Source organism: Dasypus novemcinctus, chromosome 23 (assembly GCF_030445035.2).
Source record: "Dasypus novemcinctus isolate mDasNov1 chromosome 23, mDasNov1.1.hap2, whole genome shotgun sequence".
Classification (NCBI taxonomy): domain Eukaryota; kingdom Metazoa; phylum Chordata; class Mammalia; order Cingulata; family Dasypodidae; genus Dasypus; species Dasypus novemcinctus.
Genome location: NC_080695.1, coordinates 35,614,954 through 35,633,269, shown reverse-complemented (window position 1 = coordinate 35,633,269; position 18,316 = coordinate 35,614,954). Strand labels below are relative to the sequence as shown.

Here is an 18,316-nt window from a genome sequence, read left to right as displayed (position 1 = left end):
GGCCACTGGACATTCTGAGAGCAGGAAGAGGAAACAAAGGTGTAATATGGGGACCTTTTTGGGACTTGGGAATTGTCCTGAATGACATTGCAATGATGGATTCAGGCCATTATATATCTTACCATAACCTACAGAATTGTGTGGCAGAGAGTGTAAACTATAACGTAAACTATAATCCCTACTTATTGGCAATGCTCCAAAATATGTTCATCATTTGCAATGAATGTACCACACTAATGAAGAATTTTGCTAATGGGGGCAAATGTGGGTGGTGTCGGGAGCAGGGCATATGAGAATACTCTATTTTTTAATGTAATATTTATGTAATCTAATTATCTATAAAAATTTAAAACAAAATTCATCAATAATTGTATTAACACCCACCCTGGGGGGCCCCAAGTTGGGGGTACAGACAGGGACCACAGGTTTGGAGGGCCCTGAAATGGCAGCTTGAGGTGAGGGTCTGAGAAGACACCAGACATGATAGTAGGACATCCAGAGATGGGTGGGTGCCAAGGGAGGTGGGTGGGGGAAGTCAGCATCAGGTAGAGGTCACCAGGAGCAGCAGCAGCAGCAGCGACAGTGTGCAGGTGGTGCGATGCGCCATGCTGGTCCTGGTCAGATTGCAGTCTTCGTAGGGCTCTAGGCAAGCAGCAAAGGCCATGACATGTGCCACGAAGGTCTGCTCCTGCACACCGTGAACTAGGTGTGCTTGCGGGCCGCGGGCAAACACAGCCACGTCCTCGCCGCCATGGGTCTCGGATGAAAGGGGAACGGCCGCCTGTTGCAAGTATGCCGGGTCCTTGCTCTGGCTCTCATTGACATCAGGCCGGCCACCAAAGGACAGTGCAAAACCAGGGCCATTGCCATAGAGTATGGACGTGTAGGCTTTATAATCAGAGGCCTTGCTGGGGGCCAGCCCTGTGGAAAGTGTATGAGAATGTGGTGATGCCATCTCTCCCAGGGACAGGTGCAGTGCTTCTTGCGCCTTCATCCCCTCAATCCTCATGAGGCCAGTGCTATGTGTATGCCCATTTGACAGACTGGGAAACTGGGCCTCAGAGATTTCTGCCATATAATTTACAGAAGAGGATCTGCCCCTCTCCCAGGACTTACCAAAGATAGAGCTCCCCCTGATCGTGTAGCCACCGAAGGAGAAGACGTGGGAGTGATCCGCAGTGACAAGAGTCAGCGTGTCCTCCTCACTGGTGAGCTGGCTCACTTTCTCAATGGTGGAGTCAAACATGACGGCCTCAGTAAGTGCCAGGTGGGCAGTACCATCATGGTGACCATGGTCAATGCGACCTCCTGCAGAGAGGCAGACCATGTGAAGCTGGGTGATGCCTGGCCCTGCCCTAATCCTTCCTCCACTGCTCAGCCTGGGTCACCCACTATCACCCTCCACGAAGAGGTAGAAGCCACGGGAATTCCTGCTTAGCAGACGCAGGGCAGCCTCTGTCATCTCCAAAAGGGAGGGGTCCTGGGTGAGGTTTCGTTGTATCTCAAATTTGGTGTCTCCTGGTTCAAAGAGACCTGTGGGTGAAGGGGGCCGAGGGTGTTTGGCAGGTAGGGAACAGGAAGTAGAGTCACAGCTAGGGGGGTACCCACTGGTTAGGGCAAGCCAGCCACCGATGCAGGAAAGAGAGGACCGTGGGGTGTGGGATGTGGGATTTTACCCATAAGGTGAGTGACGGAGCGGTCCTGGGATGCCTGAAAGAGTGCTGTGCGGTTCCACACATACTGGGCTCCCTGTGGGAACAGAAGCAGGCCTCAGCCCACAGTCCTGCAGCCCACAGCCTCTGACCCAACCCTGCTCTTTCCCATAAGCCCCTCACCTGGTTCTTTGCCAGCCACTCCTGCACCAGGTTATGCCCATCCAGCCTTCTTCCACTTTGCGTGTCATCGGTCGGGTATTCAGGGTCTGGGGTTCCCTTGGGGAACATGTACTTGCGGCCCCCACCCAGGATCACCTGGAACCACAGGATCAGGGCAAGTGGACCAGGGGCCAGGCTAACCCTCAACCTCTTCTCAGACAGCCCCTAGTTCCACCAACCAGGTCTTGGTGGGTATAGCCATTTCCCTGCTAGACCTTCTACACCCAATCCCCAGAGATCCTGCCAGGCCCTGGTCCTCCCCTTTTGCCCACCCCCTGACCATGGTACATACATCAATGTCCATGTTGGAGATAAGTTGCATGGCAATGTCCTGGCAACCCTCATTCAGTGCTGCAGCAGGCATATCAGCATCTGAGTACCAATCACGGTTCACCACGTGTGCATATGTGCCGGCCGGAGAGGCATGCTGTACCCTTGTAGTGGTCACCAGCCCCACAGACTTCCCTGAAGGGAAAAAAATCAGGTCATGACAGTTCTCAGGTCTGCCCTGTCCCATAGCCCAGAACCCCAGCCAACCTGCTTTCTTGGCCCGGCTCATCACGGAGGTGACCTCATTGCCATGTGTCGTTTTGCACTGGTCCTTGCGGGCAGCAGCACTCAGGCCAATGGTCTGATAGTTGCCCTTGACCCCACACAGGTAGGCTGTGCCTGTGCCTGCACTGTCCGGGACCTGCCTGTCCACATTGTAGGTCTGGGGATAGAGACAAACTCAGCTCAGCCCTGGGGCAGACATCCAGACTCTGACCAGGGTGGGGCTCCCCTCCTGCCTCGTGACCCCACCCCTGCCCTTCTGGTAGGTAAGAGTCTGGATGCCAAGTCCTTACTTTGGACAGAGCCAGGTATGGGAAGTGATCCATGGCCAAGGGCATCTCAGGTCCCAACTTGTCATTCAGTTGCCCTTTTAGGATTCTTGTGGCTGTCACGGTGGGCACCCCCATGCCTGGAAAAGAAGAGCTGAGTTAGGCTCGCAAGTTAGCAAGTTAGGCCACAGGCAAACTTGGGCACCAGGTTGTAGGGTGAGGGTAGATGGGCAGGTTTGGGGCCTACTCACCATCCCCCAGAAAGAGGATGAGGTTCTTGGCTGCAGTCTGGATGGGCTGCAACTTCTTGGCTGCATTCAGGGCTGCAGCTGCCTGTTGGTTCCAGAAGGCTGGGTCCTCTTCCTCAACTGGACAAGGAGAGAGTGGAGCTTCCAGTTAGCCTTGGAGGACCTGGGAAGTGGGGGAGTGGGGGAGTTTGGGGGAGCCTTGTTACCTGGAATGACTTCAAATGAGGGTTTCAGCCTCAGGCCCAACAGCAGCAGTACCCAGAACACCTGCATGTTTTGTGGAATGCTGGGAGGGTTGGTCCTGGAAAGGTTGGTGTGCTGGCAAGGCTGGGACACCTGGATAACAGCAGCTGCCCTGGAAGTCGGTACTGGAGTCAGAGAGGACTTTGCCCTGGGATTTAAAAGCCTCCTTGTCCCTCCCTCCCTGGTAGCTACCCTGACTTTGCCCTGGGTGTGGCTGAGACAGACTTGGGCAGGGATCCTGAAGAAAGGCAGGGCCCTCTTGCCCAGCATGGGCCCCACTTGTCCCCTTTGGGGTCAGGGAAGCATTGCTGGCTTGACTGAGATCCTGCTGGGGGTGGGACTTTTACACTGTGCCGGGTGGGGAGATCCCACCCTTCTGCCCACTGGGTCTTGTGAGGCACCTATCCCCTCTTTGTTTTTGTTCACTTCATTTATTCAGGGCAACTCTAAAAGGAGGTAAGGTGCACATAGTCTGGGTCCAGGGGCCAGAGTTTCATCTCCTAGTGCCCTGAGCCTAGGAGATATGGAGAAAGAGGCAAGGGCAAGGGTGGTCTGGCCTGCCTGGCTGTCCATTTTGCTTCTCACCATTCCCAGTCTGGCAGATGGGGTGGATGCTGGGCTGTAAGGTGCCCTGAGTTCATTTTCTGTGAAAGAGGGTGGGGTGGAAACAGAACCAGTGTGGGTATGTGTGCCCAGAGGGTCAGGTGGGGCAGGACTCAGTACCCTGGTCAGCCAGGCATGTGATAGGTCTTTAAAAATGGCTGGCAGCTTGTGTGCTTGTAAACCACTACACCTATAGGCAGGTAGATGGACCCAAGGGAATATGGGTCTTTCCACAGGTCCTGGGCATACTCACAGGTATAGCTTCTGATAAGGAGCTAAGAGGCATAATCACAGGTATAGCTTCTGATAAGGAGCTAAGAGGGTACCAGCCCCAACCAGGGTAGAGAAGCATTGCTCCAAGGCTGACACACCCCAGTTAGGCCACAGCTGCTCCCTTCTCCTCCCTGGCTTCCTCTCCGCCTGAGCCACAAGCAACCCCAGATCCTAGGGGGACCTCACGTGTGACCCAAGATCTTTTTTTAAAAAAGATCTATTTTTTATTTATTTTTCTCCCCTCCCCCCCAGTTGTCTCACCCAGGATCTTAATGCCCAGCCTCATGGCCCACCATGCCTACAGACCCTCTTCTCAGGCAGAGCTTTCCTGGACCTCCTTCAGCCCTGGAGAACTCCCTGCCAACCATGCGTCCCCTGTCAATAACATCCCACACCAGTATTCCTCTGCTGCCATTGTTGAACCTCTCTGTGATCCAAAACTTCCTGAAAAGTGAAGCCCAACATATTGCCAGGTTCCCTTAATAGTAAAATAGAATATAGTGATGAGTTTAAAGGTTAGATATAGAATACATATTAATTTCAAAAAATTCTACATCCTATCTTTTTCTTTTTTTTCTAATTATTAAGCTTATCTCCAAAGAGCTTTAGATCATAGTAATTCATATATACAATATACAGTTCTCCCACGTATCCAACATAAAATCTTTTCCCTTCCACAGCAATAATCTTTTAACATATTCATACCATATCTACTGAAACTGAAATACAGATACCGAGACAACAGCCTTCAAACAAGGCAACATCAGTGTTCACACCGTGGTTCATATTCTAGACTATACAGTTTTCTAAATTCCTAGTTATCCTATGTTTTACATTATGATCCACATTTTAGCCCATCAGCCCCCACATATTCCTGGTGTAATTTTACATGTCATATCCATCCTTGTGTACTTTTGTGAAACACTTCTATTGCCCACAGAGTTACATTGCCTATTTCCTCCTCCCCTTAGGGCCCACAGTGACAGTCAGTCTTCATTTCTTGAAGAGGCATGTTCAGAGATACTTGCAACAGTATTGAGGGCTTGACATGTTAAACTGCCCTAATGCCCTGGGAGCCACCACTTCTCTTGAGAGATACAGTTCCTTCTATTTGATGGCATCAGTCCCCACCCAGGATGTGGGTATACATTCACTCTCGTTATATGGGTGTCTACCCAATGATATAACCCATTCTGGCAAAATGAGCGTTCACATATTTCCTAGGAGTCTGTCCTGAGTCAGATTATGCCCTTTAAGTATCTTAAACAGGTGACTTTCCTTATTATATTTTTGAAAAGGTTTTCTCAGCATTATACTCTCAATGAACTCCTGACAATCTCCTATGTTCGTATGTTGCCCCATCCTCCCCCCAAATTCTTGGGCAATATTATCAATCCTCCCATCCCTAGCCTCCCTCAAACCCACAAAGCCCCACCCAAAGGTAACCCTAGGCCTGATTTTATCCCTTCCTTGTACACATACTTACCTCCAGCTTATCATAGATTTCACCCATGTAGGTGTCAGCTTACATCCTTCCTCTACCCCCCGATTTCCTGTAAGCCTATCATCCAGTCTCTAGCTCTCTGAGGCAGCTTGGTTTACTTATTTCATATCATTGAGGTCATGTAGTATTTGTCCTTCAATGCTTGGGTTGCTTCACTCAACCTAAGGTTCTCAAGATTCGTCCATGTTATCATGTGTGTTTGTAGCATATTTGTTCTTAAAGCTGAGTAGTATTCCATTGTATGTATATAACACATTTTATTTATCCATTTCTCTGTTGATGGGCATTTGAGTTGATCCAACTTTTGGTGATAGTGAACAATGCTGCTATGAACATTGGTGTGCATATATTGGTTTGTGTCCTTGCTTTCAGTTCTGCTGGGTATATACCCAGCAGTGGAATTGCTGGATCATATGGCAAATCTATGGTTAGTTTTTTGAGAAACAGCCAAACTGTCCTCCAGAATGGTTGGATCCTTCTGCATTCCCACCAGCAGTGGATGAGTGTTCCCATTCCTCCACATCCTCTCCAGCATTTGTATTCTTCTGTTTTTTCATAGCTGCCATTCTTATGGGAGTAAGATGGTATCTCATTGTAGTTTTGATTTGCATTTCCCTGATAGCTAGAGATTTGGAGCATTTTTTCATGTGCTTTTTAGTCATTTGTATTTCTTCTTTGGAGAAATGTCTGTTTAAATCTCTTCCCCATTTTTTAAATGGGTTGTTTACCTTTTTATTTTCAAGATATAGGAGTTCTTTATATATGCAAGTTATAATTCTCCTATCAGATATATGGTTACCAAATATTTTCTCCCATTGTGTAGGCTCTCTTTTTACTTTCTTGACAAACTCCTTTGATGTGCAGAAGGCTTTAATTTTGAGGAAGTCCCATTTATCTATTTGTTCTTTTGCTGCTCATGCTTTTGGTGTGAAGTTCATGAAGCCATTTCCTATTACAAGGTCTTGTAGATGTTTCCCTATATTGCTTTCCAAAGTCTTTATGGTCTTGGCTCTTATATTTAGGTCTTTGATCCTTCCTGAGTTGATTTTTGTATAAGGTGTGAGATGGTAATCCTCTTTCATTCTTTTACATATGGATATCCAGTTCTCCAGGCACCATTTGTTGAAGAGGCCATTCTCTCCCAGTTGAGAAGGTGTGGTGGCTTTATCAAATATTATATGGCTATATATATGAGGATCTATATCATACCTCTCAACTCTGTTCCATTGGTCTGTGTGTCTCTCCTTATGCCAATACTATGCTGTTTTCACTACTGTAGCTTTGTATTATGTTTTGAAGTCAGGTAGTGTGATTCCTCCAATTTCATTTTTCTTTTTCAATATGTCTTTGGCTACTCGGGGCCTCTTTCCTTTCCAAATATATATATTTTTTTCATAGCTAGTTTTTCTAGTTCCTTAAAGAAGGCTGTGTTGATTTTTATTGGGATTGCTTTGAATGTGTAGATCAGTTTTGGTAGGATAGACATCTTAATAATATTTAGTCTTCCTATCCATGAACAGGGAATATTCTTCCATTTACTTAGGTCTTCTTTGATTTCCTTGAACAATCTTGTGTAGTTCTTGGTGTATAAGTTTTTTACCTCTTTAGTTAAATTTATTCCTAGGTATTTGATTTTTTATTTACTATTGTAATGGTATTTGTTTCTTGATTTCCTCCTGAGCTTGCTCATTATTGGTGTACAAAAATGCTACTGATTTTTGCGCATTGATCTTATAACCTGCGACTTTACTAAACTCATTTATGAGTCCTAGAAACTTTGATGTAGACCTCTCAGGGTTTTCTATGTGTAGGATCATGTCATCTGCAAATAATGAAATTTTGACTTCTTCCTTTCTATTTTGAATGCCTTTTATATCTGGTTCTTGTCTCAGTGCTCGAGCAAGTACTTCTAAGGCAATGTTAAATAGAAAGGGAGAGAGTGGGCATCCTTGTCTTGTTCCTGATCTTAGAGGAAAGGATTTTGGGATTTCACCATTGTAAATGAAGTTGGCTGTGGGTTTTTCATATATACTCTTTATCATGTTCAGAGAATTTCCTTGTATTCCAATCTTTTGGAGTGTTTTATCAGGAAAGGGTGCTGTATTTTGTCAAATGCTTTTCCTGCATCTATAGATATAATCATGTGATTTTTTTCCTTCACTCTGTTTATATGGTGTATTACATTGATTGATTTTCTTATGAAGAACCATCCTCGCATACCCAGAATGAATCCCACTTGGTCATGGTGTATAATTCATTTAATGTGTTGTTGAATACGGTTAGCAAGTATTTTGTTGAGGATTTTTGCGTCTCAGTTCATTAGAGAAATTGGTCTGTGCCATTCCTGGGCAGGCTGCTCTTTCTTTTCGCGCTGGGCGGCTTTCCTCACAGGCGCACTCCCTGCATGTGGGGCTCCCCCACGCGGGGGACACCCTTGCGTCGCACGGCACTCCTTGCGTGCATCAGCACTGCGCATGGGCCAGCTCCACACGGGTCATGGAGGCCCAGGGTTTGAGCCATGGACCTCCCATATGGTAGACGGACGCCCTAACCACTGGGCCAAAGTCTGTTTCCCTCTCCATCATTTTTGAATGCCTGTTTAGCTGGGTAGAGTATTCTTGGTTGGAAATTTTTTTCTTTTAGTACTTTGACTATATCATAACACTGTCTTCTTGCCTCCATGGTTTCAGATGAGAAATCAGCACTTAATCTTAAGGAGCCTCCCTTGTATGTGGTGGTTTTCTTTTCTCTTGCTGCTTTTAGAATTTTCTCTTTGTCTTGAGCATTGGATAATTTGGCAAGTATATGCCTTGGGGTGGGCCTGTTGGGGTTTATGATGTTTGGGGTGCATTGTGCTTTCTGGACATGTACATCCATCTCTCCCAGTAGATTTGGGAAGTTTTCAGCCGTTATTTCCTGCAACACCCCTTCAGTCCCCTTTCCCTTCTCTTCTCCTTCTGAGATGCCTATAATGCGTATGTTTGTGCATTTTGCATTGTCATTCAGGTCCCTAAGTCCTAGCTTGATTTTTTCTATCTTTTTATCAAACAATTCTACCGTCTGTTTGATTTCAGATGTACTGTCTTCCACATCACTAATTCTCTCCTCTGCCCTCTGCCTCTTCTAATCTGCTGCTATTTGCTGCAAGTGTATTTTTGATTTCTTGAACTGTGGTTTTCATTCCCATCATATCTGTTATCTTTTTGCGTATGTCTGCAATTTCCTCTCCAAGTGTTTTCTTTATATTGTTAAACTCTTCCTTTACTTCATTAAGTTGGTCTCTAATATATGTTCTGCGATCTTTAATTATTTGTCCAATGTTCTGCTCCCCTTCCTGGTTTTTATTTCATTCATTTATTCAGTCATGTTTTCCTGATTATTGGTTTGGTTTGTAGTTTTTGTTCCTGTCTGGTCATCATTTTATCTTGATGGGTTTAATTATTTCCTTAGCTTCTTTGTCTATGTTGGGGATTAATTCATTGTTGTTCATGCATAAGTGTTATGTCTTCTCTTTGTCACTTTCTTCTTCTTACTCTAATTTCTTGTTGCTGGCTAAGTTCACTTTGAAGCAAAATATTAGGGTCAGGGAAAGGAAATTGTGTAAGAAAAGAAAATCTGTAAAGTAGTATTGGTAATAACTGTTAATAGAGCAACAATGTGAGATCTGGGAGAATGGATATTAGACTCATGTAAGTTGTGTAGAGTTATAGCAGTAAGTAGAGTACCTATAATGAGATAGTCAACTGAATATGGTGAGGAATATAGTATGAATTAAAAGGCCAGTGTTTTCATGAGAGAGGGAAAGAGAAAAGAAAGACAATAATATCAAGAGTGAATAAAAGACAGAAAACAGAACAAAGGTATTAGAAATTAAAAGTTAGACAATTTGGGGACCAAAGAAAGGGAGGTGGAATATAAGAGAGACAGTAGATGATTGAGGATACCAAGATGTGGGGGAAAGGGGATAGTGTAGATGGCCAAGATAAATTCACACAGAAATGAGGAAATGGAGGATGAGGAAACATTGCAAATGTGAGATGCTCTCTGCAGCACCTATTGTATAAATAAAATAAAATAAGAGGAAAAAGAGAGAAAAGAAAAAAGAGAAGAAAAAAGGGGGTGGGCAAAGAAAAGGGAGGGAAACAAGCAAGAAAAAGAAAAGAAGAAAAAAACCTAAATAAACAAAAAAGGACCTTGGGGGACTCAATGGGAGAAAAGACCAGGAGATAATGCAATATTAGTATCCAAGACAATAAAAAAAGAAAAAAGCAGAAAAGAAAAAAAAACACAAATGCTGAAGGCTAGGACCATCAAGGACCTCAGATGGACCTCAGGGCATTGTGGATTCAGTGATGGGAAGTTTGTGATATTGCAGACTCAAGAGGTGTGAGTCTCTGGGTTGTGGGCCACCAGGGTTTAGGGAACACAGACCTGGCAACTACACATTCGGTTAACAGGGAGCCTGGGAGCACTGCAGTGCAACACAGCCTTCAGGGATCCCCGCAGCTGGGTGCCAGCCCTAGGGGGAGGGGTCATGCCTGCAAACTCTGACCTCTGTGTCAGACACCCAAAATTCCACCTCTCACAAGAGTCCCTTCTATCACTGTCTCACCAAATCGACTTCAGGATGCTTCCCACCCTGCAAGCCCCCGAAACAGCCTCCTGGGGGCGCTGCTGCCCTACAAACAATTCAGGGACTGACACAGGTGGGCCGCCAGCCCTAGGGGGAGGAGCTCTATCCAGAAGGTCTGACCTCCATGTTAGAAACCCAAAATTCCACGTCTCGTATGGATCTCCATCACTGTCTCACCAAATCGACTTCCGGACATCTCCCACCCTGAAAATTCCCTGAAACAGCCTGCTGGGGGTGCTGCTTTACTATAAACAATTCAGGTACTGCCACAGCTGGGCCACCAGTCATAGGGGGAGGGGCTCTGACCAGAAGCTCTGACCTCCATGAGAAACCCAAAATTCCACATCGCACAAGAATCTCCTCTGTCGTCTCACCAAATCAACTTCCAGACACCTCTCACCCTGCAAGCCCCCCAAAACAGCCTTCTAGGGGTGATGCTGTACTACAAGCAGTTCAGGGACTGCTGCAGATGGACTGCTGTTGGCTAGTAACAGGCAGCCAGAACTGCTGGGCTAGGCACCACAAGGTTTGATACTCATGATGTTTGCCTTTTCAGTGGAGCCATAAGCAGACTTGGCCCAGTGGTTAGGGTGTCCGTCTACAACATGGGAGGTCGGCAGTTCAAACTCTGGGCCTCCTTGACCCATGTGGAGCTGCCCATGTGCAGTGCTGATGCATGCAAGGAGTGCCATGCCACATACGTGTCTTCCCCCACTTAGGGGAGTCCCACACGTGAGGAGTGCACCCCATAAGGAGAGCCACCCAGTGCAAAAGAAAGTGCAGCTGCCCAAGAATGGCACCACCCACAAGGAGAGCTGACACAACAAGATGACACAACAAAAAGAGACACAGATTCCCATTCCACTAACAACAACAGAAGTGGATAAAGAAGAAGATGCAGCAAATAGACACAGAGACCAGACAACTGGGGTGGGGGGAGAAGGGGAGAGGGGGAGATAAATAAATAAATCTTTAAAAAAAACATAATTAACCACATTGTACTTCTGTTTAATATTATGCTGAAATATTGGTAAATTTATACACTCTTAAACATTCATATGAACTTTTACTCATACAACTTTAATTAACAGAGGGTTAAAGAAAAAAACCTGTTAATTTTATAACACTTTTAAACATCTTCCATTCAACTTATAACATATTAAATGAACTCAACTATTACTTTAATTTTTCTTTCAAGGTAAAAGAACAAATCTCTTGTAATTAGTTTGGAATAAAAGGCTACTTTTCAGGATTTGACTTCGAGAAAGCAGGTTTGAATGTTATGTTCCTTTAAAAGAGATAAGATCTTTCCTTCTTGGAACACCAAGGAAATGATGAGGTTAAAGCACAAGAAGTTATTTTGATAAAACAGACTTTCTTTGTATACTGATTATTCAGAAAACTTTTACCAAAACAGACTAATGACTTGAGAGACTTTGAGAAAGAACAAAATTTTTAACTTTCCATCAGTATACTACTTGATACCAAACCTTTTAAACTTTATAGATAGACCCATCAAATTTTATTTAACTTTAATCATAAAAATTTCTTTTCCACGAACCTTCTACACTTTCAGTATTCACTCAGGTTTTGTCCCACACTCTACTCATTCCCAAAATTCAATCATTTTATCTTAAGACAAAATCATCTCCTGTTTTCTTAACAAATAAAAACACATTCCATACATCCCACATACACAAGTTACCAGGCAAACTTCTTACAATGGATAATTAACACTAAAACTTGTTAAAATAACAAACTTCTCTTCACTTTAAATACTTGTAACATGCAATACCAGAAACAGTCTCCTAGAACCAAGTTGGCAGGGGAGGTTGGCCACTGACGTGTTCTGCTGTTATAAAATTATCTTTTATTATTATTATTATTAATTCAGGTTTGTTTAATAATGACTTTTTAGAATTAGTCATTTAAACACTTTAATTTAAACAATGCTTCATTAAACTTCTTATAATTATTTATAACTATATAGACTATAATTGTATTAAGACAAAATTTACCTTCACAGAACGCTTCTCTTACTTAAAGTTACCACAATACCTTCTACAACTTGCCACATGCATTTAGGTCCTGTGAGTTTATGAAAATTAGCCATCCTATTTTAGCACAAAACAACCTTGTTGAAAAAATTTATTAAATTTTCCCACAAACTTTTAACTTTCTTTAATATTCATTTAAGTTTTACATCCTTCACTTTATCCTGTGAAGAAAAATAAACTTTTCATTTCAATCTAGGTGAAAACTATTTTTTTGTGAAAAGACTTACAGTAATTTTGTTAATCAGGACTTACAATTTTTATTGTTGTAGAGCTCTTATTAGTATTTAAACTTATGTATTAATATAAGCACTTATTTAATTTTTGACCATTTGAATATAGTTCTTTTAAAATTTTTTATTAATTTATATTACCATCTGGAGGTATCAAAATATATACTGACATTGAATGAACAAATACAAAACAGTTACAACACATTAACAGAAACATACAGTTTACAATTAACTCATAATTCTTACTTTCTTGGTATAGCTGTTTTTAAGTTCTCCATTATATCACATCTTAGATTTCACTTTTTAAGATTTCTTCTGGAATCCATGTTGCCTGTAAAATGCAAGCTTGTACTTGGAGACATTTTTATTAGTTATCAGCAATCAGTTAAGATAATTTGAGCAGCATAAATGTAGCTAAGCTCTTATTTAGCAGTTTAGACAGACTGTTAACACACGTTGTTTGAATTACTACTCTTTAAGACTGCAGTGAGACTTGGAATTCAGAAGTAAACTATTGATTTAAAACTGAAAATTCCTTTTTAAACCTTGATAAAAATTTTGAACTAATTTTATTTATTTATTATTTTTAAAAGATTTATTTATTTATTTAATTTCCCCCCCTCCCCTGGTTGTCTGTTCTTGGTGTCTATTTGCTGCGTCTTGTTTCTTTGTCCGCTTCTGTTGTCGTCAGTGGCACGGGAAGTGTGGGCGGCGCCATTCCTGGGCAGGCTGCTCTTTCTTTTCACGCTGGGCTTCTTTCCTCATGGGCGCACTCCTTGCGCGTGGGGCTCCCCCACGCAGGGGACACCCTTGCGTGGCACAGCACTCCTTGCGTGCATCAGCGCTGCACATGGCCAGCTCCACACAGGTCAAGGAGGCCCGGGGTTTGAACCGCGGACCTCCCATGTGGTAGACGGACGCCCTAACCACTGGGCCAAAGTCCATTTCCCACCAATTTTAATATTTTGGTTAAATAGGCCCAATCAGAATTAGCATGGAGACAAAACAGAACACCAATGTTGCCATGTTTTTCTCTTTTTCCCGTGGCTTAACTCTATTAAACCCTACTAGCCCACAGCTACATTGTCTTGTAGACAGCCGGGGTTTTGCAGAGTTGCTGCCAGAATAGTTTCCTTATCTTAGATAACACTTTAACAGAGAGTTTTCTTACAAGCCTGATTTCACTAACAAGGACTTTATTTAGTATTTTTACCTATTTTAAATCTTTCAATAGTTTAAAAGGTATTGGTTCATGATGGAACTCAACACTTCCCTGAAGATTATTAGCATCTGATGGAGTTGGTTGTAATATAACCAGAAAAGCTGATAATAATTGCAAGGCCTCTGGATCCCCTTGTTGAGATCTTTGCAATAAACAGGGCATTAAAGGTGTCTGAGGAATGGAGTTGGGAACAATTATCTTATTAATATAAGGTAAAGCATCAGATTGTAAAGAATCTAAGGCAGCAGCAATTTGCTAGCACAAAACCCACACAGATAAAGGAATGGGTTACCTTCTTTGATATGCTCTTCATAAAGCTTTCATTACACATTTCCACTGTTTCAAATTTAAAACATTATGTCCCTAAGGCTGAAACCAACCACAATACTCTTGTATAAAGCAAACAATTCTATTACATTTTTACAGGCACCCCACTAGCTTTCAGCAAAGTTTTTCACACTTGCAAATATGCTTCCACACGTCCCATTTGATTACCCATTACCCTGATGACTTTGTGGAAATGTTACTTACTTACTTAATCTTGAAGACTAGAGTCACTCTGCTTTGGATGTCTCACTTGACCCTCGATGAGGTATTTTCTGTGGTTCCCAATACTGATTTGGAAAACTAACTGACTTCTTTCAGCCCCATATTGGGCACCAGACATTGGAGATTTGGACCCGAAGGGTATCAGGAATGAAAGAAAGAGAAAAGGGGGAAGGAAACAAAGAGAAAGAACTAATGAGCTGGGATCAGGGGGTCTGCAAGTAAAGACTTCTCAGACAACTTTATTTTCTACATGTGGCATTATATATACTCAAACTATAGAGATAACAAGCAGTGTAACTACACATTAACAATACTCATAAATTAAAGAACTTATCTCAGAGTACAAAGATTCAGTATTCCTTTCAAACTACAAAGTGTGTTTGCTCATATTTCTCCCTGCCCTGGACAGCTCTATCCTGTTGACTCAAAAGGCTTAATTGCTGTATTCCTATGTTAAAAGCATAGCCATGGAAAGAGCACATCTCTCTTTGTGAGACCACTATGCCTCAGTTTCCAACAATTGGCCAACTTAATGAAGTGAAGGAAGAAATTAAGGACGCTAAGAAAACACTTGGAGAGCATACAGAAGAAATTGTAAGTATACACAAAAATGTAATGGATGTAATGGTGATGAGTGACACAATCCAAGAAATCAAAAATACACTCAGCAAATAACATGAGATTTGAAGAAAAAGAGGAAAGAATTAATGTTGTGGAAGACAGTTCATTTGAAATCAAACAGATAGTAGAATTGATCAATAAAAAGACAGAAAAATATCTGGCAGGGACTCAGGGACCTGAATGACAACATTAAACACAAAAACACGCACATTATAGTCATCCCAGAAGAAGAGAAGGAAAAGGGGAAGAAGGAGTGTTTCAGAAAATGATGGCTGAATAGTTCCCAAATCTGTTGAAGGAGATAGATGTACATGTCCAAGAATTGCAACACATCCCAAAAAGCATAAATTACAAGAGGCCTATCCCAAGACATGTATTTGTTAAATTATCCAATGCTCAAGACAAAGAGAAAATAATGAAGGCAGCAAAAGAAAAGAGAACCATCACATGCAAGGGACACTCAATAAGATTAAGTGCTGATTTCTCACCTAAAACCATGAAGGAAGGAAGGCAGTGGTAGGACACAGTCAAGGTACTAAAAGAAAAAATTCCAGCCAAGAATACTTTATCCAGCAAAGCTAGCATTAGAAAATGATGGAGAGTTCAAAATATTCACAGATAAACAGAAACTAAGAGCACATGCCAACAAGAAACCTACCCTTCAAGAAATACTAAAGGGAGTTCTGCAGGAGGAAAGAAATAAACAAAGAGAAAGAGTTGGAGGAGAGTATAAGAACAATAAAAATGACAAAAAGAAATAAAAACAACATATGAAATAAACAAATCCAAAGAAAATATGGCTAATGTAAATAATTCCTTGAGAGTAACAACACTGAATGTCAATGGATTAAATACACCTGTCAAGAGACACAGCATGGCAGAATGGATAAGGAAATATGTACATAGTATATATACTATCTACAAGAAATGCCTCTTGTGAGGCTTTGTGGGCTTGAAGGGGCCTAGGGTTGGGAGGATGTGTCAGAATACCCAAGGAATTGGGGGGAGGGCTGGGAAGAACCATTGAATATGGGAGAATGTCAGGTGTATGTTTGAAACTATACTGCTGAGAAAACGCTTTAGAAAATATAATAAGGAAAGATCACGTGTTTAAGGTGCTTAGGGGGCATCTGGTACAGGGGCAAACTTCTAGGAAGTATGTGAGTGCTCATTTTGTCATAATGTGTTATATCATTGGGTAGAGACCCATACAATGAGTGTGAAGGTGTACCCACGTCCTGGGAGACTTGGTGTTGCCAAAGAGAGAGAATTATGTCTCTCGAGAGGATCACTGGTTCCCAATTAATTAGGGAAGTCTAGTATGTCAAGCCCTCAGCATTGTTGCAGTATCTGTAAATCTGGTTCCTCAAGTAGTGAAGACTGAGTGTTACAGTGTGCCCTGAGTGGAGGGGGAGAGAGGTATAGTATGGATGGAAGCAGGGAACTGGAGGGTAATGGAAGTGCTCCACAAGATTATGCAATAATGGACATGTCAACTTACATCCAACGTGTATAAAAGTCTATAAACTAAAATGTAAACTATAATATAAAGCATAAGGAAACTTAAAATTTAGAAATTTGTGTAGTCTAAAATATAGACAATAATGTAAACCAAAATGGAGCTATGTTTGATAGCTATGTTTCAAAATTTGTACATAAGCTGCTGCAAATATAACATGAACATGTGAAGAGATCATTGCTGGGGAAAGGGGAAAAGGGTTTGATGGTGGGTATCTGGGAGTCCCCTATATTGTGCATGTAAATTCCTGAGATCTAAAACTTTTCTGAAGACAAAATTAAAAATTAGAAAGTAAAAAGGCTGTAGATACTGATGAAGAAATCAAAGTGCCTCACTACTGTACATAGAGGCCAACAGCTATTACAGTGATGAAAGGCAAAACCTTAGAAACAAAGCTTTATAATATTTTTCATTTTATTAAAGTAGCAATTTATTTTTACTTTATTTTACTATTTCGAAATTACTATGTATTCTATTTCTAAACTTTAAACCCATTACTGTATTTCAATTTCCTATTAATTGAATTTAGAAATATATTAGGATTCATTGTTGAAGAAGTTTTTGTACCACAGAGAGGTTCAACTATGGTAGGGGAGGAAATCTGGTGTGGGGTGTTACAGATGGGGGATACATGGGCGGGGGGGAGTTTTCCAGGGCATGAATATAGGGAACATAAATATGTTACAATATATATTGGGTATTTTTATACTAGTTACAGTTAAAACATCAAATGAGGGAGTGATGAATTCCCACCCAGGGGAGCTCTCTCACATTACCCAATGGAACAACAATAATCTCCCAAGTGCAACAGCAAAGATCAACAAGGAAGAATGGTCCAATAATGAACCCTTGATACTAAGGACTATGCTTAGGAACCTGTGTGCCTGAAATATGAATTAGGTCTGGAGCTGTAGGGTGCCCAAGAGTTACTTCCTGAGAGCCTCCATGTTACTCAAATGTGACTACTCTCTAAGCCAAACTCAGTATGTAAATGCATTACCTTCTTCCCCAGTGTGGGACATGACTGGGGGATGAGCCTCCCTAGCGCCAAGGGATTACTATCAAACACTAACTGGAGAAGCAACTAGAAAGAGACCTTGAATAAAAGGGTCAACTCAGACCAGCAGAATATCTCACCCTAAATGTCAGATCAAGTGTTAAAAACTGCTTTTTGACCTTGAGTAAAAGGGGAAAATGGCAAAGACAAATGAGTTTATATAGCTAAGAGTCTTCCAAAATGAGTTGGGAGGTCATCAGAGGGGTCGTGCTTATGCACATCTCAGCAGGACCCCAGAAAAAGCCAAGGTAGATACAACCCTAGGTACTGGTTCTCCTGAAAGCTACAGAGATCCACAGGGTATATAGTCATGGCAGACTGATTTGGAGCTCTGTGCCATGTAAGAGGGCCCTACTTCAGAATTTGTGCTCCTGAGTGTGACAGAGCTGGACTCAGATGTGACTTTTCTACACATGTCTCTTTTGTCACTTTTCCTGCGTCTGTGGTTGGTGCTAGGGATGGTCCATACTCAGGAGATTTGAATCTCTGGACTGCCCATGTGCCAGCTGGGCCCTGACTCCTACTCTCTGGTTCATTGGTCTTACCCAGGTCAACTAACAGGGAGGTGAAGATGGTCAACCATCACACCAGGGAATCAAGAGTGCCTACAACTGTAAGCAGAGGAATTGCATCCATTATGCATGTGTAATCTAAGCCCCCTCTTGATCTAGAGGTGGATGGAACATCACCATCCCAGGGTCCACAGAATGGAGGAATAAAATATGGACTAGAATAGACTTACTGATATTCTACTAAAACTATTGTGATGAGAAATAGAAAAAATTTTAGCTTTGAGGTGGAGAAAGTGGTCACAGTAGTTGCTGAGGGCAGGGAGAGAGTAGAAGAGATATGATGTGGGGAT

At 42.5% G+C, this 18,316-nt stretch overlaps 1 protein-coding gene across 1 annotated transcript; it reads right to left on the bottom strand.

The window, feature by feature from the left end:
* Nucleotides 1-369: 369 nt before the first annotated feature.
* On the bottom strand, nucleotides 370-3,301 carry LOC101414594 (intestinal-type alkaline phosphatase-like). Its single transcript, XM_004452161.1, has 10 exons — nucleotides 3,150-3,301; nucleotides 2,947-3,063; nucleotides 2,720-2,835; nucleotides 2,412-2,586; nucleotides 2,167-2,339; nucleotides 1,836-1,970; nucleotides 1,677-1,749; nucleotides 1,399-1,533; nucleotides 1,117-1,308; nucleotides 370-921 (listed from the first exon to the last, which is right to left on the bottom strand). Exons 1-10 carry the CDS (start codon nucleotides 3,214-3,216, stop codon nucleotides 542-544), a joined length of 1,563 nt encoding a protein of 520 aa, XP_004452218.1. The 5' UTR covers nucleotides 3,217-3,301; the 3' UTR covers nucleotides 370-541.
* Nucleotides 3,302-18,316: the final 15,015 nt, after the last annotated feature.